General features: G+C 39.9%; 1 protein-coding gene across 1 annotated transcript in view; it reads left to right on the top strand.

The window, feature by feature from the left end:
• The first annotated feature begins 6,140 nt into the window (after positions 1-6,140).
• The window catches only part of tub (TUB bipartite transcription factor), a 28,771-nt gene continuing 12,452 nt past the window's right edge, over positions 6,141-22,459 (top strand). Inside the window, exons 1-3 of the mRNA XM_085355003.1 lie at positions 6,141-6,178; positions 15,902-15,953; positions 21,148-21,310. Of these exons, the coding sequence (XP_085211129.1) occupies positions 6,141-6,178; positions 15,902-15,953; positions 21,148-21,310 (253 nt within the window). The remainder of the gene's footprint in view (positions 6,179-15,901; positions 15,954-21,147; positions 21,311-22,459) is intronic.

Here is a 22,459-nt window from a genome sequence, read left to right as displayed (position 1 = left end):
AGATACAGGACTCACACACTGTATAGCACCTGACAAAATGACACTCTCATTTAACATCTCTGCCTCTCTGCTGTCTTTCTGTCAGCAGGGTGTGAGGTATGTGCGCACATCAATGTCTGTGTGTGGGATGTAATTCCTATCACACTGTTTGAACCAAGGGCAGGGCTTCAACCTCAGACAGGAAAAATCACAGCAAAGTCATACCTGGGAGTACGCTTTTCTCAGCTTGGGAAAAATTCAATGACTGCACTGAAAGTGTAAGAGCTGGAAAATCACACAGAGGAAAAATGTAGGAAATAACTCATCTGTCCACACTGGGTTTCGTGCCTCTTATAAGCTGTGCATCTCTGTCTGTATCCCTTGGATACAACACAGTTTAGCAAAGCTGGAGACATATAGTGTGAGGGATTTGTTTGATGTCTGGGGTTTATTAAGGCAGTGTTTGTGTGATCTTTAGCAAACATCTCAAATGCCTGTCTGTTTTGCTTTGGAGCTTAAAGCTTTTAAAAAACATTTTTGTTACATTTTTCTTGTTGGTTTCTTTCACAGCGGTGATGCTGGTAAACCTCGCTCCATAAAAGCACAGTAGACGGGGCATCTAACTGATGCAAATTTGCAGCTTCCACCCATGCTTAGTCAGACAGACATCTTTTAGTACATAATAGATTAAGCTACTATTTAGGACTTCTTTTTCTTTCTTTCTAAAATGTCCATTTGCAGCCACAATGTGCACGTGTGCATGTATTTACAGTTTACGAGTGCACAAATAAAGCTTTTCTGTGGTTTGGAGGATGGAAAAAAACTTTAGTGTATTGAAGCAGTCCATCTGGTTCCCTCACTGGGACACTGGGACACTGTTTCATCCAGCATGACATTTTCTAATCCAAATCATGTTTTATGCATGCCCTCTGATGGCCACTGAACAATGAGATAGAAGGACTTATGTTGATACAAGAACTATGTATGTTTGTGTGTGTGTGTGTGTGTGTGTGTGTGTGTCCCACATGCTGATTCCCCGGTGTGTACCCAGTTTTACACTTCCCTAGTTCTAAAGACGCAGAAGAACCAATACTAAAAATGTTGCTATTATAAATGTAACCAAATTATGAAATTGTGAATTTAGATTCCCCTACATTTACATCTACGAGTAAAAAAACACTGCATTGTTCCCCTTCTATTGCTTTTGGGGAATCAATTGAAGGTGCATATTAGATTCAGTCACTGCTGGGCGCAAGCAGTTGTGCCCATTCACTTTTTTATTCTTTTCATGTGTAAGCTTACACACAGTTTCTCACTGTGTTTCTGAAGCCGTGAGATTTACTTTTCAGTCACACTCACAAACACACACATAGTCTCTGTTTCTCTCTCCCCCTCTCTCCCTCAAAGATTTACAACACCCCTTAAAAGAAAGATGCCACTGTTTAGACAAAATGCCTCACAGCAACCTTCAGAGGCAAGCTTTTTTGGTTTTTAGCCGCTTGCTGTCGCTCTCGATTTCTTTGAATATCTGTAGGAGTAAAAAAAAGAAAAACCTGAGGAGTCTCCATCTACATCCATCTATAAATAATTATATCATCCAGCGAATTGCAGCTAAGCGTCAGACTGCTGCTGATTCGTATCAGGCCTCGCTCGGCCTCTTGCAGACTCAAAGTGGGAGTTTTCTCTCAGTTAGTTAACGCGTGTAGTCAGCTTTTCCGACAGTGTGTTCCACAGGAATTATCCAGCGCTTTTTTACTGGGTTTATTGTAAAATTGAACAATCAAATGTTATCTGATTATGACTGAGATTTTTTCTCAAGTACATGGAAGTAGCTTGATTATGCTATCCGCCCTCTTCCATGAGTGATAAGAGGGAACAAAAGGTTGTCTGCTTGCTTTCTTGCAATCTTTTGTTAGAGCGATTTTCTATTATATGCACTAATAGAAATCAGTTTGTTGTAGAGCTGTTTTTCTTATGCCAGTCATGCCTTCATGTGTAAATGCAGCATTGTCCTATTATTCAGAAGCTCTTGACAAAGAATGGTTGACAGTCAAGCATGGCTGAGCTTCCGCAGCCCTTTCTTTCTCTGCAACATCAAGTTGTACTTACTCACAAGATGTTGCACCATCCATGGAAGGCTTGTTACTCTACTGTTTTATCTTGCATAATTAAAGCTCTTAATCCTGATGCATACAGGGTTTTTTTTTAAGTTTACACCAACATATTGGCTACACAATCCCTTGGCTCTCAAAAATGTGGCAGCTCCCTTGTGTGATGACATAATGTGGATCCACTCAGTGACTCACTCCTTAGCTGAGGCCTAATTACCTCCTTCGGAGCCCTCGATTCAAGGCTGACTACGTCATGAAAGTCTCGAAAAGCTGCTGGAAAATATAGCTTTCTCTAGTCACAATCTGGAGGGCTACAAACGCTGCACAGCACAGCATTTTTTTTTTTTGTTTTTAATGGTGCATCAAACAGGTCCTGGGCTAGATTTTTGTGATAAGGTTATGAACCACTCCTGAATGGATCGCCTCTAAAGCTGGACAAAACCACGTCAGTTTATAAATAATGGAAACCAGGCGTGACCTCTGTAACATGCTGTTGTGCAACACCTTGGAGACATGATTTGCACAGTGAAACTTTAAAAGCATAAATTTGTCAAAATACTTGTCCACTGTTGGCAATTAACTATCACCTATGCTGTACATTCTACACATTCTTCCCAAATAAACTCATAAATTTCCGACTTTGGAAGTTGTACAGTGCACTAACCACTTTGTATTTTTGGGAGGATAGGAATGCAACTGCTATGGTTGTGTACTTTGGCGCCAGCGCAAGGACTTAAATCTCAAAAGTGCTGAAAACAGCCCGATTCTCTTGCACGTTAGCGGCGATGTCTTCACTGCATTCAGTGGTTCATGGAACTGTTGCATTTGAGCACTGTGCTTTTTGGTTGATTGTTTCTGTCACTCATCAGTTAACTTATGACCTGCACGGCTGATGATCAGGCTACTATATTATTAAGGCTGTGCACTCCGCAGCTGTGCTTCAGCCAGTCTGACGAAGGCAAGCAGATACAGGCCAGAGATCCATTTTCACATCAGTGTGCCTTCTATGCCAGGACCATTATTATAATTACTGATACTGTCTGGCCTCCTGTTACCAACAGAAAAATGCCTCTGGGAAGAACTCTGCACAAATTCTGGACTTAAAAAATTTAATTTAAAAAGAGGATCTTATCATTTGGTTTTTAATGCGGTAATGGTTGTAAAGCCAGGGGGAAAAGATGAGGAACATGATGGAAGAATGGATGGAAGAAGGAAAGAAAGAAAGAAAGAAAGACTGTTTGCTGTAGTCACTAGGAAAGTCAGGCCTCTCAGGACCAGCGCCAGACTTCAAAGTCTTCCTCTCAGCATCAAATATTTATCACAGTCCTGTGCTTACACCTGTTCCTTAGTGGGGTTACTTGTTTTATTTACTTCCACTTTTATCACACCAGCTGACTTGCAGAGAGCACACCATTAACCACAGAGTGAATTAACAGTTCAGTTTATTGACTGTCTTTGACATTTACCTCCTTACCAAGGCTTACAATGCAATGCCGGTTTGCCATACATTATAAATCTCTTGTGCTGTCGTTCTTGGACCCGAGGTGTATGTGAGTCAGTGCCTTGCTCGTGGGCTCAGACAGAGCTGTTCCATTACTGTGTTGTCTTTCCACCAAGATACTGTTACCAGGAAGATAATGCAGGCTGGCATTCTTGGATATTTTCTTTCTTTCTTGAGCTACCTGTTATGGAAAGAGAGAAGGAAGAAGAAAGAAAAAGAGGAGAGGAGAAGGCAGAGAGGAAACTGGGAGCAACCGGGGACCAATGCAATTACAATAATTGTATTTTCAAATGAATTGCAAAACTCAAAACCCAGCGTCTTGTGGGCTGTGAGGAAAAACTACTACTACTACTCGTTCTTTTCTCTTTAAAAGAAAAAGACCTTGGAATGATGATTGTGTAATTTGCAGAAGAAACAGCAGCAGCCTTACTGCCCAATTCAATATAATTCAAACAGTCAACGTTTCACCTGGTGGTTTGATATAGCAACATGTCACTCCTTTTCCAGGGCCAAATAACAAGCTTCCATGTTCAACAGGAAACCAGAATTCTCCTTTATATTCTCGGCCTTCATAAAAAACATACACAAACGTTTTGTCTACCATTTATTCAAACATTGTTTGTGGTTTCTGACGCTGTTGGAAACGACTACATAAGGGATTGATATGTGTGGAATTTTCTGAAAGCTGATATAAAAAAAATTAGTTTACTGAAACATAAACAACAGGCAAGGTGAACCACCTTTGCAACATGACATTTTGGAAAGGCCATACCGTTACAGAATATAATCAATCTTTTTATTGTGCTTTCAGTAAAGCAGCCGCAGTGTGCTTTAATGCTATTGGCTGTACAAGAGGATCAAATATGTATTTATTCATTTATTTGACTGACCGGTTGTATTTCAGACTTTCTGTCAGTTTTAGTTATATAAGGGCATGCTGTTAATACACATGCTGATTTCTGTCACCCCACTAACTAATTTTTCTTTACATGTAGAAACACAAAGAGTGAGAAATCATAAGCAGAATTCATGTTGTAATAACAAGCAGGGTGTTGTGTTTGAAGAATATTAAATCCAAGTCATTCATTTTTATTTTTCAAGGAGCCAAATTCTGTCAAGATTATTTTTAACGCATCTTATTTCTCAGCTGGCTTTTTTTCCCTACCAGTATTCGGTGTGGTGTTTATTTTTAGACTTGCAATGAATAATTGAGGGACGATGCTTGAAAGCCTTTAAAAGTAGCTGCGCTCTTTGTCTGTCTTTGAGTAACACTTTGCACAATAGTGAACTGGAGCTTGAGCATGTAACAAAGATCTGAGCCCTGCATCAGCCATAAGTTTGTGTGCGTCCCACTTCCTGGCTATTTAGGAGGGAGTCAGAAGGCAAAATGGTTTCATTTGTACCCACTGGAAATAGATTTTCTCCCCCCCAAAAAATAATTTTCAGGATAGCTGCAGGTCATTTTCCACATGGCGTCTAAAAAGAAGATTTCTGCGTTTTCATACTAAACTCACTCCTGCACCAGGTTCGAAACAAGGAAGCCACTTGGTTTAACTGTCTATCGATGGACTCCTGAATAACCCTGGGAGCACAGTCAGTGATGTGTGTTTGTGTGCTGACAGTGAGGGGCTGCAGACGGAGGGCGGAAGCAGATGTGTGTGAGAGAGGTTCAGAGCTGTGGCACTATCACAGGGTGCCTTTGTCTGCCCGTAGAGAGTGTTGAATTAAAGGCTGTTAACACTAGTCTGCACAGTCATATGCTAATGCCTCTTACTCTGAAAGAATAAATAAATTATGGGCCAGAAAAAAAAAAATCTGAATGCCTGCTTATCATGCCTCATACAACACAGATAGTGTGCAAGAAAGATACAGGGAGTCTGCGTAAAGAGAGAGCGAGAGAGACAGTATGTGTAGGGCTGCATTAGAACGAGGGGGTGGCACTGCACAAAAATAGCGCTAAAGGAACATCAAAGATGCAAGACAAAAGGGATTCTCTATAACCTTTCTTACTTTTTGCACCTTTGACTTTGCACTCACTGCGAGCGTAGGTGATGTTGCACGAGCAATAATGAGCGATAGATTGGGCAAAGAGGCAGAGATCGAGATTTGGACCGAGAATAAGGAGGGGAGGGGGGATTTAAAGGGAAAGAAACAGAGGGAGATTTAGATAGAGCCTACAGAGTAAGTGCGAGGGAAGAGAGCCAGCGCAGAGAAGGAGCAGAGGCAGCGGATGGGAGAAGAGAAGAGGAGAGGCATTGACTGGAAGCATACACATGGAAGAGAGAAGAAAACGGCTATTTCATGTGTTCACTGTGCATGACTGAAGAGTGCGGCTGTCTGACTGGATTGTTAGTCATCTGCTGCCCCACAACTAGAGGACGTACAAAAAGCACACAGGCAGGCTGGGAATATAGAGCTGTGTGCAGAGGATGAACAGGCGGTGTGGGCTCGCTGGCTGTGATCGCTGTCCTCAGACCCCATAGCCTCTTCCACTGGTGCTGTTGCAGGCCGTTAGCCTTGCAGTTAGACAGCACAGTCATAAATACAGAATGAGCTCCAAGCACTCCTCCGACTGGATTCCCTACAGGTACTGTACCACATTCCTGAGAACACACAGAGGGGGCACAGTGTTCATCTTTTGAAGCATGTGTGATTATTTGAGCGGGTGTTCAGAGATCAGACTGATTAACAGTAACATCGAGCTGGTATGATGACAGAAAAGCATACAGTAATGTGTTTTTTTTTTCTTTTTTTGTGCAGGGTTTTTTTTTTTTTTAATTTTTAGTTTAGGTGGCGAGTTGTTGAAGAATCACCAAAACAAACAAACAAAAAAGAACAATCCCAAAATGTCAACTGCATCAACCTCTGATGATCTCATATTGTTTCACAACTGTCCATAATGTGATTCAGTGCTGTCTCTGATCAGTTTGGATCCAGTTTGATTGCTGTGCATATCAAAGATAGAGCCACGTTCACATTTGTACATTTATTAATGTCCACTTTTTTAATCACTGAGAAAGTTCTTCACGTGTAAATGTGCATGTTTTATGTCTCCTTTCTTACTGCATGTGCCAGTATGAGCTTCACTGAGCCATGCTGGTGCCAGTCATGCCGTTTTGTAGCTCTAAATCTCCTGTTATAAAACATAAGCATTTCAAGTGTAGTACGAAAGCTGGTGGCTCCTTCCTCTAATTGAATGCCCATTGCCATGGTTTCCCTTGCTTGCTTTGAGACCATTGGCTTATGGTTGCTATAAGTTACGGTGGCAATCCGCAAATTTCAGAATGAGACTGCATCAGGACAACAGCAGGAAGCAACCTCTGTGGGTTTTATTTTGAATAAGATTCCTCCTACTATGGCAAAGTTGAAACAAAAGCATTTAATGAAATGCAGTGAATGCACAGACTTAAATAGCTAGCAGCGCAAATTACAACTATCTCTCCATGGCCTCCTTATCACTTGACCAGAAAAGCTGTTAACGAATGCTAGGCAGCAATATTAAATACTAACTAGATATTAACCAGTAAAAGTATCCGTAGCAGTAACAGTACTTGTATATACTATTTGAAAGAGGTCATGCCAGTGAGCAGAATTTTGATTTCATCTCATGAAGCTGACATTAAAAATACATGGGCCTCTTTGCAGGGAGGGTTGGATACAGCAGCACTCTGTAGATCTGTTAGTTCGAGGTATAGAGCGCACAGAAAGCAAGTAAATCAAGGAAACATGTTGCTCAAACATCCACATAGAATTGGTGATGCTTAATTTGTTCTTCTCTGTGTATGAATTATTCATCAAATCAGGGTTGTAGTTTTTTTCCTCTAATGTGGGTATGAAGAAATTATGTTGTCAAAAATCTGTTAATGGTCCGATTCTATTTTTTTTACGTGACCTTTTCAGAAATAACCAATTTAGTAGAGCAAGACATGGTGTCCTATACCACAAAAGTACTTAAAAGCTTTATTATTTACATTCCCACCTGCAAGGTCAATCTACATCTGCACAACGCTCATGAGATTAATTTTCCAGAATTTCATGCATTTCACCATGCAAATGACAAAAATAATCTTGCTTTTGTGTCTCCATAATGGATTGCCTGTAGTGTTGCACACTGCAGATTCATCAGCCAATTACTGTCACATATTTTAAACCTGATGATGCATGCAAAACTATTTTAAAAATATGAGGGTCTCATAACTTCTATTCTGTTCTCCATCCAGTCCTACATTCAACAGCAGCTAAGGCGTCATTCAGTTTATTTATTTTTTTTAAAAAAAGACTGAAAATAGGCAAGCTATTGTTTCAACGAAAATCAGAATCCTGGGCAGTGTACCATGGTATGTTGGTACAGATGATTTGAACCCAGCTGATTTATTGGCAGCCGATATTATCTTGCCACTCTATCAGTATTGACATGTTTAATGGTTAATAAATGAAAAGAAGAAGAAAGACCCTTCAAACATGTAATGAGCGCTTACATTGCATTGTCTGTTCACCAGAGTGCACTCTGCAACTTGCCCGTTTGCTACAGCTGATCCGAGCAGAGCCTAAAGGAGTAAATAAATAACTACAAATGACAAATGTTAGAGAAATCTGTTTATGTTTTGTGCATCTGAAAGAAAAGAATATTGTCCCGATATATCAGAATGTTTGATTTGGAAATCACCAGATATCTGTATTGATATTTGTCTCAAAAATCCTGTATTGGTCGGGCTCGACAGATGATTTCGGCACTACTTCCACAATGTTAGCAACAGTACTTTACAGCATAAATATGTAAATAGCATACATTTGATTTCAGACGCAATTAATTCTGATGAATCTAGGTTTTCTTTATTCATCAGATAGAGCTAAGGTGCCTTTTTCCACCTTAGTATTGAATCAGTCCAGCAGCCAGTCTGTCAGTTTAAAAACCACAATAAAAATACTGAATTTATATGGCAACAAAGACTTTGCAAACTTGCATGCAAGTATTCAGGGATAAGCTTTTCATTTCCTTTCAAAAATTGCTGAGGTGCTTTTTTTGCACCTTAGTTTTAAATGATATTTTATAGGTTTTGTAGAGGTGATTTATTGCAATGGATAGGCCCGGATGTCAGTGCTTTACCTGGTCAGTATGCACTACAGAGGTGTGTTAAAGAATGACCAGGCTCTCCACATAATAATGAGATGTTTGACCTGCACTACAAAAGCACGTGTTCATGCCATTATCTTTCAGTCTTGATCAATAGACACGGAGTGCTTTGTTTGTCTGTATGTCTGACAGCGTGTGGGAGGTAAATACTTTTTTATTGCATCTGTGTGGGCATTTGTCATCAAACTAGAGTCTGTGGCACAGCGCTATCAGTTTATTGAATGATTTTACATGGTCCACATTCAAGACTCCACTGACATGATTCTGACACATGAATGAAGCGTGTAAAAAGGTAAAAAGGTTCATCAACAATGCTCATAAAGGAACATTAGTTTATGCCCAATTACTCTATTGTACCTTCATGCAGCCAGTCATAGTGGGTGATGGAAAGAATTTCGTTGAAGTTTCTGGTAAGCAATCTGAGAGATTGGTTAGGGAAAAAACGAGACGAAAGATTTAAACTGAAATACAGGATTGCATGTGCTTTTAAATGTTGTAACTAAAAAATAATTTCTACTGAAGAAGAGATCAACCAAATTATGCAAATATACGTGCCTCATCATTAGTTGTGTGTCAGGAAAACTGGACATTTTAAAAATTTACAATTAAAAATGAAAAAAGTGCGATATTTAGTCAGAATGTGGGTAATGTTACTGTCACAGTAGGGAAAATAGTGGTGCAGACCTCGACAAGAACCAAATTATTGGGACCGTGTGCAATGAATGACGATTCGAAGATGGGTGGGATCCAGGTCTGCGGCCAATTGCAGCCATCTATCTATCTATTGTGAAAAGTGAAATGACCTAAAAAGCACTAAACTGTAACCTTTTACATACACAGAAATTCACATGAACTACTTGCATTCAGAGTCTGGGCAGAACCTCATAGATTTGCAAACTGACTCAGATCAATTGCAACATGTTTGCAATCTGTGCTTATAAATGGGAAGCCAGTTATTTACAAACCTTCAAATCTGTCTGAGAGTGATTGCAGCCAGTTTGTGTCAGACATGTTTAGAGAGAGGTTGTTTCCCACCAGGGGATGTGCACAATTGCCTTGCAATGGAAAGTGGTCGTCCAGACGTTGAGGGTGTTGCACACTCAAAAAATGCAAACAGATTCAGTGTAGTCACAGAGCAACAACAGATTTTTTCTTTCCCTTTTTAGTATTATTAAAGCCATTAGAGACATTTCGAGGAATTTTGAAACACAGTATTGACTGTTATCACAAGGCCAGAGTGTAATCGAAAGCTTCAGCAAAACTTTACTTCTTCTTGATCAAAAATGTCAGTCAAAAAGATTTTGTGTAACCTTTCAACAGAAACAAACTTTATAACCATGTAATGATAGTCGTAGTCATACTTTGAAAAATGCTGCAGGGTCATTTCTATGACAAACTGAACTTGCTCCTGCTACAGGGTCTCCAGGTTGGGAGAGATTAAAAGGAAGCTTGAATAAAGTGACAGAAGAAGTATGTTTTTATGTTTATAACACAAAGCGATTTCAATCACAAGAGTGGAACGCCAAATCTGAGCTTTGATTCATCAAACATCAGAAGCACATTTTTCTCTCTATCCTTCATCCTCTTCTCTTCTACTCTTCTACTTTAGCTCATTCTCTCAAGCTGTGCTGCAGGAAATCTCCGATTGCCCTTGAATTAGGGGCCGTGGATGTTTGTTAGAGGTCTCTTAGACGCCTGTCCAAGAGCTGAAGGAACAATCAGTGAGCCTGTGGTCAGTGATTAAAAGCTCTTGTGGTAAAGAAAATAAATAAAAAGTAGAACCAGCTAATCACTGGTGCTGAATGAATCCCGTAGCTTTGTTAGTAGGAGCTACTATTTTATTTACTTTAATAAATTATTGGTATTGGAGAGTATTGGAGAGCAGAGGAAAAGGAAGCACAGCAGGAGTAACAAGTTAACTTGAGTGGGGTTTGATCTTCTCCAGCAGTACGTATGAAGTCCTGATGCCTGTCTAAAATTTGCCTCAAATTTGCACAGTGTTAAAAATGTGTGATTAAAAAATCATCCTGTCGCTGTCTTGGAGAAAAACGTTTTACAAGAGCACAAATGAAAGGAAAGGTCAAACAGAATTTAAGTGCTGTTGGCCGGCTATGAGAAACAATGTTTAACAATGTTACCGAGAAATCTGGCATCTGTCAAATTATAACTTTGTTTGTAGAACACAAATTGTCACAAATACATTCATAATTGGATCTGTTGTCATTTTGCTTTTCTTGATCTGTAGTTGTTTACTCTAGTTACGTAGTGCTTTATGTAACAGGGGGATGGACGGACTACAACACTGACACAAGCATTGCGGGTTGCTTTAAATTAAAAGCTGTCGAATCATAAACAGGCAGTCTACAGTTAATTGCTGTATAAATGCTAAGTTTATGACCTGAATTATAAAACATGCAACTTCACGTTCCTCGCAAAAGGAAAGTTTTTTTTTAGCTTTATCTAAAAAAAAAGCACTGTCACATCATGTGGACTTAATTTCAAAGAATCATCAGATTAAAAAAACAACAACTAATGGACACATTTTAAAATATGTGGCTGAATATAAAGTGTTACATTGCATCTTCCTCCAGACCCATGGCATATGCCCATACAATAGTCAAATAGCTCTTCTATTCTGAAGCCCTCCCGAAGGACCAAGCTCCTCATGCTATCTCTAAGGCTGAGCCCAGTCTCTCTATGGCGGCAGCTCATTTCTGCCACTTGTATCTGCATTCTCATCCTTTCACTCACTACTTTAAAGCTTGTAAATATAGGTGAGCGTGGGAACGTATATCGATCCAGATACTGACAGCTTCACTTTCAGCTAGAGCTCGTTTTTCACCACATCATTGCTGATGGCACACTAATCTGTCTGTTCTGGGTACACGAGACATGAAAACTAGCTGTATTCATTTACAAAAATATTAGGAACCTTAACCAAGAAGTTCGTAGACCCCCTTTTGGCTGCAGTTATAATTTCAAGTCTTTTCCAAGATTTACAAACCTCGATCATTGTTCGATTTAACAGAGAGCATCAGTGAGCTTCTATCTTCAGGTTTCTTTACAGATGTGCAGTGCTGTGTAAGTCTGGGCTTTGGTTGTAAGTTTCACAACAGTGTTATGATAAGAGAACTTGGAGTTTTCTTTAAGTACTCCATTTTACTCAATTCATTCTATGCTGTCAGCCTCTCTAAGCCTTCTGTGGAGAAGTAGAGCATCTCAATGCTGCCAGCCCAATGCTGCATCCAAGGAATGGTGTTAGCCAGAACATAAATCCTGTTGGTTAAACTGTTGGGTCCTTGTTTACCTCACAGACCAAGGATATTTGTGATCAGTTACAAAGTTTGTTTCTATAGTCACAAATCCAGGAAAATATGTATTTATAGTCTTGGTCTTTGTCTGGATGTCTGTACAACCTCTCTTGTGTCTCTTAGGTCATGTTTTGGAATTTCTTGGATTCAACTTGTTTTCTGTTAAGCATTTTTGCACCTTGTGGAGTTTGGCTTCCTGCCTTAGTTCCACATTCAGCTGCATTTTTTCCTGAACGTTGACAAGAAACTAACTGCAAATGGTCACAGACTTCATCCCCATCTTAGAAGCAACCATTTCAAAGGCAACAAACTCAAAAGTTAATCGCACAGTTTTGATTGTGCCGTGGCTTCCAACCATTAGCGTGACTGTAGCATAAACAGGGTTCACCACACTGACAGTGCAACAAGTGTCAAAGCAAAGATAATATAGTTTCATAAAAGAGTTCAGCTTTAAAGTAAAGAATATAAAGTAAACTTGTTAAGTAGATTTCTTAACAAAAGCTTCCACTTTGTTATAATGGGCCTTTCACATTGATCTTCAGGGAAAACTGCAATACGAAACATCCATTTAAAATCTAATTTACAGCACAACAAATTTCTGATATTGATCATTTTTGCTACTGACAATAAGGGAGAGGAATAGGAAAGTGATGACTTGCAAGTAACCTCATTCTTCTGTATCTCCACAGTATTGCGTAACCTCCTCATACTTGTGTAACAATGCTCTCCACATTTTAACAAGCACTCCTCCTTTTTTCCCCTCCCTAAATGTCGAGTATAATCATGATAAGTGAGAAGTCAGCTGTTTGATATGAACAGCCTGTCACTTAGTGTATTAGCTCGTTAATAGCATTTGAATCGGTTTTGTTTCCGATTACTAAAGTAATACACATTGTTCAAATAAACATCGCCTTCCCTAACGTAATTATTACCTGGCAATTATTTTTTCTACTTTTGGTCAGTCATTACTTTAAGCTCTAAATCATGATGTGTATTGCCAACTATTCGTAGTATGAAATGTTATCAGGCTGATTAGCAAAGACTAATCGGAAGCTTCAGTCCTCTTATCATCTTATCAACAGTCTTTTCATTTTAAACACTTGATTGTGATTGAAGTGGGTTATTTAAAGATGAGTAAGTGGTTATTGGAGTATTGGTGGTAGATATAATATTAATAAGGTTTATGTCCATCCTCTTCCAATTATCTTTATCGGGGCTATGGAGTCAGGGCGTAGAAAGGTTTATATATTTGCAGACAAAGTGATCGTGCATATTCTTTAATCTAAAATTAACAATGCAGGCGTGTATTTTGTGCTTTAGAACGACACAATATCCCAGGGTGCCCATGCTATGCTGACCTTTAGGCATTTGCAGATGGCAGTATGTCATTATGTCACGTCAAATATTGCTCAAGTGAACAGTGGCGTTCGTGCAGACAGAGATACAGTATACGCCGGCTCTGCTGAGGATAGCTGACTGTTCAGCAAAGCATGCTCAGAGAATCGTTGGTGCAGGATGAGGTCAGGCGAGTGTGTAGGTTATTGTGTGGTGTGTTCTTGCAGTGAGCTTGTGCGACTTCCTTTTGTCCTTAGGGTCTATTTGCATTGCATCAGATACCAAATTCGTTGCAAAGGACACAGGAATGCTTTTGAGAGATATAAAACATTTCAGTGAGCATGGGGATAATAGCATCCTCTAAAAGACCAACACAATACCCTGGTGAAAGGCTCATCTACTAATTGGACTGTGACTAAAATACTGTAGCTAATAGGGAGACTTCTTTATCTAGTTTGTGGTGATACAGGCAACACAAAGCCTTTCACTTTATTGAAGTCATTTAGTAGATTCCATTAGTGTCCAGCTTCCAGCAAAGCTTCTGGATTCCCAGAAGCTATCGACGGCAGACACATGCAGCAAGAGACGTTTCAGTGATTGTCTCCACTGTGAACAATGTGGTCAGTGTACCGGTGACTGCCTTATGTTACCTTTAAGGGTCAACTGGTAAACATGTAATGCTGGATCTGAAGCAATTTCTGTTTCAGTTTTATTTATGTAGCAGAAAAATCATCAATATGCCCCAAACAGCCTTTAAAACCCATCATCCTTAACTCGTCTGTTTTTACTTTTCTTGTGGCAGACGTTCCTCTCCATTTACTCAAGGATACAGTTTCTTAAGTGTTCTTAAGTTTGAGCCATGGATTCAACAAATATCCACAGAAATGTTGTTTGCTTCAGTAGCACTTAATCTTTGTTGACTGAGCGGAGTAGCTGTGTGTATGTGCGTTCAGTCGCTCAAGCTGTGTTATGCTTCCTCGTCACAAAACATTTAAAGCTTTGCTACTGCTAATTAATTTATGGAGATTATATTGGACTTTTGCCATTTATATTCTGTCCATTGCTAGGAAAATCAAAATGCATCATCAACATCACTTTGAACAATATTCAAATGACACCTCTGTTTATGTTTTTGCTGTATTCGCTGAGAGACTATCTGACAGCTTTCTAATAACTCCCCTGACAGTTATTATTGTATGGAACCTTTTTGAAAAGTGATTTAAGTGCTTAGTATGCTGTTATTTAACTTCTGCATGGTGTATCACGATAAACCACCCAGAGGATATAAGTATCTTTATCTAAAATGCTATGACACTGTTAACTCAGCAGAGCCATCTCCTTTATACTCGTGTTGCTGACGGGTGCATTGTTACTATGCTTTGTATCTGAAATATTGTTTTCATGTACTCTACACATTCTCATTTGGGCCGTGTCCATATTCGGTATCTGCAGCAGATACTGTGAAAAAGAAAGATTTCACAGTACTCTTTCCAGTTCTGTGAAACATTAAGTACACTGCATGATTTAGTAGCTTGTAGAGCCACCTTTGGCAGCGGTTACTTGAAGTAATTGTTTTGTGTTTGACTTTATCAGTCTCTCTCATGATTGTGGAGGAATCTGTCCCACTCTTCTTTCTATCATAGCTTCACTTAATTTGCATTTAAATATATTTGTTTATGCATGGCTGTCTTAAGGTCTGACCACAGCATTTCAATCGGGGGCTGGACTTTGACTGGAACATTGTATCACCTTGATTCTTTTCTTTTTTAGCCATTCTGTTGTAGATGTACTTCTGTACTTTGGGGCATTATCCTGTTAGATGGCCTAATTTGGGCCAAGCTTTTGTTATTGGACAGATGGCCTCACATTTGACTTTTGTTATACAGAGCAATTCGTGGTTGACTCAATGACTGAAAAGGTGCCCAGACCCTGTGGCTGCAAAACAAGCTCAATATCAGAGTATTGCTAAAACCTCTTCTTTAAGAGGTGCTTGAAGTTGCTGATGACCAATTAATCAAATGTATTTGATTAGCAGAGTATACTTAGTTTTTCCTAAGTCCTGTCAAAGCTTTCTTTTCCACGTGACTGTAAGTGAAAGCAGTTTTCAATAACAAAAAATGTATGCATTATTTTTGTATCCTTCTCTGGTAAATGGTGCCCAAAGCATAATAATTATTTACATGAATGATTAGATTTTACTTTTCAGAGAATAATGACTTGTATTATGTATTTTTATTGTGAAGAAGTAATCACAGCAGAGAGGATGATATAGCTCATGATGTGAAAACAAAATACCTCGAGGCAGAAACACAGTCATTGTTTTGTGAAATTTGCGAGAAGCTTCATTAACATATAGTGTTTTATTAGGTAACAAGCTAAGACTTTAAGATTTTATGTATATAATGTTCTTCGAAATTCCAGGGAAACAATTTAATTGACTTAAGTAATGTCATTATTCTATTACAGATATAACAAAGAGCTGAAGAGCAGTTTAACCTAATCACTCCTCTTTCTTTGCTCTTTCTTAAAGCACTTTAGATGATGAGGGCACCAACCTCCGCCAGCAGAAACTGGACAGACAGGTAAGACTTTTGTGCCTTTTACTGTACTGATAAAAGAGTCACACCAAGGCTAAATCAATTACGGGAGGGCAATTTTTCGTGACACTAACTTCTGCTGCTGCATCAAGGGACCACAAATAGCCAGCTAGAACTTCTTATTTCTCTAAGTGGTATTCTATTAGTTCTCCCTTGTTGGTACCAGGCTGGGCCCAGTTTTGATCGACTTGAACAAAGTGCTGGAAACATTCCTCAAAGATTTTGGTCTATACTGATATGAGAGCGTCACACAGTTGCTGAAGATTTATCAACTGCATATCCATGATGTGACTCTCCCATTCCACCACATCCCAAAGGTGTGCTGTTGAACTCTGAATACAGTGAACTCATTGTCATGTTCAAGAAACTAATCTGAGATGATATGAGCTTTGTGCCAGAACACGGGTACACTGTGGACATAAAGTGAGGGACATATGTAAACCCCAGAGATGGTTGTGTAGGAAAGTCCCACTAAATCAGCATTTAGTGAAATACTCAGAGTAGACCTTTCAGGCACAAGCAGCCATGATATGTTCAGTCATTTTAATCCCCTTTTCCCCCATTCTGATGCTTTGTTTGAACTTAACTTTCTTTTAATGCACGGTGCTTTAAGTGCAATATAGATTCTGTGCAGTTTTATACATGCAAACTAGCTGTACCTCATAAACACTACACAAGGAAAGTTACATCAGCACAAACTGTGTGCAGTGTGTATTTGTTTAGTAAGAGGAAAAATGTATAATTATGTTTTCATACTTGGCCTAATGTGCTTCTGACGTTGTTTTATACTGCTAGAATTGCAGTTTAAATTAGATAACCAGTTGGTCCATTCATCACCAAGAATATTAAATTAGCGACATTAATTTCACAAACTAGGGGGTTTCCACATTTCCTTCATAAGGCTGTGGGTCAGTGACAGACATGAACATGCTGAGTGTACTATAATGTTAAATGGAAATTGTTTAAAGTTTCAAAAATCTAATGTGCCAAACAGCAAAAAAAACCGTCATCACCGAGAGCCCTAAGTATACTAATTCTAAATTTACATGATTCGAAGCTTTCTGCAGCATTGCTCTCTTGTTCTGTACCAGTGTTGCCCTTTGTTGTTTTTTCCCCCACCAGTTGTTCTGTGATAATGTCTCTGACCGAAGTAGGTCAGTTCTGTACAGAAGAAAAAAGAAATAACACATCAAATGCACCCTTTTATGTGAGCGCGCACACAGCCTGAAGCAGAAAGCCTGGGTTAACAGAGAAAGTTGATAACCACCTTTGTGATACCCATTATCTCTCACTGGGGTTTTAGGTTTTGTTAAGCCAGCTTGCTCAAAGAACTTACTTCGCAGCACGGCCCTCGGGATCCTTAAGTCAAAGTGATGTTTGGCCATTTCACACCCTGCTAACTAATACTGCCGTTGCCATTGTTTGTTGTCAGCAGCACTGTATCCAAACAAAACAAACACTCAGGCTGCAGTTGAAGCATTTTCAGCTCTTATCTATGCGTAGTGCAGTCTGCTGCTTCTGACGTCCTGCTATTTTCCTGAAGTGGATAATGTAAGTGGAGTGCTTCAAACGGGTTCTCGTTCCCTTGTCAGAGCAGCAGAAGCTTGCGGAAGCTTGTCATAGTTCATCAGTGGGTATAAGGTTTTATGTGTTCTGATTCACTCTGAAGTAAACTGCTTTTTATTCATGTGTGACTAAATGAATGAATGAATGAATAAAGAATACAATTCCTAATGTCACTCAGTTGAGGGCTTCAGGCACGTAAGCATCATTAAACAAATTGTTATTGATTGAAACATCGTGTAGAGGCTGTCTCATTTATCCAGGGAAGGAGAAAATTTCTGGACTTGTTTTTGGTCCTTGCCTTTCGCCTCTCATGCTAGAGGCTTCCTCAGTGCCTGCAGCTGGTGTGCAGCTCCAGGTATTCATTTAAGGCTACCAGCGAGTTATCGTTCGCACAAAATTCACACAAATAACCGCGTGAATGAAGGCAAAACCGTGTGTGGGGAGCGTTGCCAGGACTGTTTCGTAATTTGCTGACAGGCGTTGTTGTAAATCACATTTCCTGTTTAGAGATGGTATTTCCATTTTAACACGGGTGGCTTTTTTCCTCTCCTCTCTCAAACCATGGCTGTCCAAATTGTGTACATTGCTGCTCACAGGAGAGTGCCCCCAATCCTTTTGATGCAGGTGTTCGCTGTATATATTTCTGTGCACCCTTTGCCGCATTAGGCTGCATATATAACATTGCTCAGGTTGTGTTTAAGATAAGATAAGATAGATAAGATAACTCTTTATTGTCATTGCACAGTCATACATAGTACAGTAGTACAATGAAATTGGAAAAACTGTCCTACGTCGGCACTACATATAACACAACACGACACGATATGACACATCACAACGTAACAAACAACACAACACAGTATATTAACTTAGTATAAAAAAGAAGAATAAGTGTATGTGTATTGCACACTGTTATTATTGCACATTAATTATTATTGCACCTTGTTATAAATATAAATATTATTGTTATCGTTTTAAACATTGTTACCTCCCCCTAAAAAGTCCAGGGAGGTATCCAGTCAGGTCAGCTATTTACATTGATCAGGGCTATTGCCCTGTTGTAAAAGCTGTCCTTGAGTCTATTTGTTCGGGACCTCAGCAGCCTGAACCTCCTGCCAGACAGCAGCAGCTTAAACACCCGGTGTCCTGGGTGTGTGCAGTCCCGTAGGATGCTGCGTGCCCTCTTGAGACAGCGAGTGCTGTACAGGTCCTTCAGGGAGGGAAGAGGATGTCCAATGATTTTTTGGGCCATGTTGATGACCCTCTGGAGTGCCTTTCTGTGTGCTGTGGTGCAGCTGGAGAACCACACACCGATGCAATATGTCAGCACACTTTCAATGGAGCAGCGGTAGAAGACGGTCAGCAGCTCCTTCTTCAGGTCCATTTTTCTGAGGATTCTCAGAAAGTGGAGACGCTGTTGGGCCTTCTTTAAGACTTTAAGTGTTTTATCCTCTAGCCGTGTGTCTCAGGAACTTCAGTTGGGGGAAAAGCCTTTTAAGTTACTCAAACACTCTAGCCACAAGCAGAATGACAATGTTGTTATGCCTGCTTTTTTCTTCTTTTTTGATGTTGTTGTGTTGTTTTTCCATAAATCTCTTTGACTTGATGTTCTTTGACTTAATGAAGGCCCAGATGGGATAGCCACAGGTTTTAAGTGCTTTCTTCAGACGTCTGTGCTCCTTTGTTCCCTGTGCCTCTCCAGTTCTAGGGAACTGTGGCAGTCCAAATGTAGGTACTGGTCTGTGTGTGTAAAAAATATGAACTAAAATAAGCAATTTGTTTTACCTGACATCCTCCCCTGTGAACTTCATATTGCAGTCACAGTGAACTGATAATTCTGCAATGGCTTCTTCTTAAGTTTAGATTCTGACCCATGCTTTCCCCATGTAGCGATTACAATGGCTGACACTAGTGAAGCCTTGGCATGGCCATGCTTTTATCTGTAGAAACAAATTTTTCATAGGTGGTTGTAAAGCAGAGTTCAAACAGATCTCATCATGGATAACGAGCAGAAACGTGTAGTTAACAAGCAGAACCCGCCGCATAAGGAATACGCAACACTCCTTTGAGGACAGATACACGATTTAAGAAAGGTGAAAGAAGTCTGTGTGATGTCAGATTGCTCCGATATGGGAATAGAGCACCTAAGGTCTGCCTGTATTTCAGTAATTTTCAGCAATTTTGAAGTCACCTAAAGTGAATTGTAGCCTGCTGTGCACTACATGAGAAAAAAAGAAAAATCCGACATGCTGGGGACATATTAGGGGAAGAGATAGAAGCATGCACAATATTGTGTTTTTCAAACCTTTTATGCGAAAGTTTGTTAAGTGCTTTATCCACAGGTGAGACCATTAATCATTAAATAAATTCACTGTGTAAAATGCCTCTGCTAGCTTAACCACCACTGCCTTGGAAAAGAAGTGAGCTTTGCAGGACACAGCGCTCCACTGCTCTGCAGTCTGAAGTTTCCACTAATAGAAACCTTTTTAATATTTGATGAGCTCTGGTTTGAAGACTTGCATAGAGCTGACAGTTGGGCCAAATGAATAGCTTTATTCAGCCTCTGGTCATACTGGTTTAGGCAGCACACTGTTAGATGTCCAGCACTGATCTTTCTATGCTCTTTTATAATCTCTGTCATATCTGCCAAGTACTGTAAAAGGGAATGAAGGTATATATTTCTGTCTTTGTGGTGCTCTTAATCAGCAGCTGAATCTTTACAAAACCGTCAACTGAGGTAATTTTGATTTATATTGCAGTAGCAAGGACCTCAACTTTAAATGTCGATGGCAAATGTTTTTGTTTATGAAGCAACAGGCTAGGCCGGAGGCTGCGGTTTGAGGAAGGCCTCATCGAGCTCCCAGGCCTGGCATATCTCTGATGACTTCGAATGAGGTTGACAAGCAGAGAAAAAGCAGAGGGAGGGTGGGTCGCAGAAATGAGAACAAATGGATGTGTGGCACAAGTAGACATTTATAGACGTATGGCCGGAAGAGGAGTGTTTGGAGTTGTGGTCCAGCTCCTGAAACTCAGATAAATTATCTCACTACAAATTCGATATGGCAATAATAGCTCTTACTGAATCACTGGCGCCAATATTGATATGTCTATGTGCCTACTCTAAATGGATTTCCCTCGCCAATTGAAATCACTACTTAATGACTCCTTGTGGTGGTGCTTATTAAATGAATGAGGGTAAAGTGAACGGAAGTAACTGGTAAAAAAAAAGAAAGATGACGCTCAGCAGGGAAAATGGCGGAAAGCAGGGAAAGAAAATGAAAGCTAATGAATTGAAATGGCGCATTGTTAAATTTCACTACTAATGATGACGCAAACACATTGAGACCATGATGGACTGACAAAACATATCATTCCTGCTTTTTGCCTTCGGTTCTTTTTTCTTGACACCAATTTAATAATGAATTGCAAATGATAATCTTCTACTGAAACGATTATCTACCACTTTCAGACATGGCATGCTGGTACTCAGTCACGGTAAACATGGCGGCATTTGGTCTCTAATGTCATTACTTCAGTGAAGATCAGTAAAGATAGTGACTTTTTCTATTTGTTGAAACTCTACCTTTATTTTTCCATTTGCTTGAAATGTCAGCGAGCACTCCTTGAACAGAAGCAGAAGAAGAAGAGGCAAGAGCCCCTGATGGTCCAGTCTAATGTGGATGGGAGATCACGGACCCGTCGGGCCAAGCAAAGTGAGGAACAGGCTCCACTGGTGGAATCCTACCTCAGCAGCAACAGCAGCACTATCTACCATGGTAAAGCTTGCACTCCTCTATGGCTGTGTTGATTCAGAAAGCTTAAACAGAGAATTAAAGAAAAACATCAGCTGAAGAAATAAAGAAGTCGCACTGTTCGTTTAATAAGTCTTTCTTATTTATAAAGAGTGTTTGTTCTTCCTGACATCCCAATTAGAACTATAAACCAGACATGAAACCGTTTTTTAAATGATTAGTGTTGCATAGCTGTAAAATTTACAGCTTTAAATAAGACATCATGTAGAGGGAATACAACACACTGCATCATCTACTGCAGTGCTGCAAATCAAACCACACAGGAGCAGAAACTGTGTTCCCTTTCAGTCGATTCGAAGTACTACACGTAATGTGGGATATCACAGCCCCGCAAGTCTTGGATGAAGACCTCTTCTGTTCACTGCTTTAAGGCACATGACTTGTGATGACATAGGTGCACGTGGGGCTGTACATATACACCGTGTTATCACATACACCCCTTATTTCTTACGTTCTTTACCTTGCCAAGAAAACCTCTGCTGAGTCGGGCTAGCTAGCTACTGCTAGTTAGCTCTGCTGTCTGTGGCTTGAAGTTAGCTTAACTGCGCCTGATTGTGTTAGCCTCCACTGGTCAGTTGGTGCATAGGCTGTCCACAGAGCACTCATTTTGAGTTTTCTTGTGCAGTAATTTTGCTTTGGATTTTGGTATGAGTAACCAAAACCAAAGCAAGTAAAGCAGAAATTTTCTGTTCACTACTGTCCCCAGGGGACAGTGGGGATTGTCCACGCTATAAGAATGTTTACTGAAACCAAAGCCTGTGCGTTTTGTCACCAAAGGTGCACGGGATTCCACCAGAGGAATAGCAAACTTATGGGCCCTTTTTAAATTAAATAATTTTTAAATTAATTTTTGTGCTGCAGCTAGTTGGTCCATCATCTGGTCTGTCTATCGTTTGGACGTTACATCCCCTTCAGTTGCTCGTTAAGAACTAAGGTGCTGATTGTCCAACTTGTCCTCTGATTAATGTATATTTATGTATGTTCATATGTCCCATGCTGTGTGTGTTGTACTGAGTGAACTGACTGAAACAGAATGAGTAGATATGTTAAGCGGAACAAGGTACAACACAAGGTTGCCGCTTGCCTGGCTCACTGAAGAGCAGCTATTAAACT

This window comes from Diplotaxodon limnothrissa, linkage group LG1 (genome assembly GCF_057381915.1).
Source record: "Diplotaxodon limnothrissa isolate DT_005_m linkage group LG1, D_limnothrissa_male_GT1.1, whole genome shotgun sequence".
Classification (NCBI taxonomy): Eukaryota; Metazoa; Chordata; class Actinopteri; order Cichliformes; family Cichlidae; genus Diplotaxodon; species Diplotaxodon limnothrissa.
Note: the sequence above shows the minus strand (reverse complement) of the source record. Positions and strands in the feature narration are given on the sequence as shown.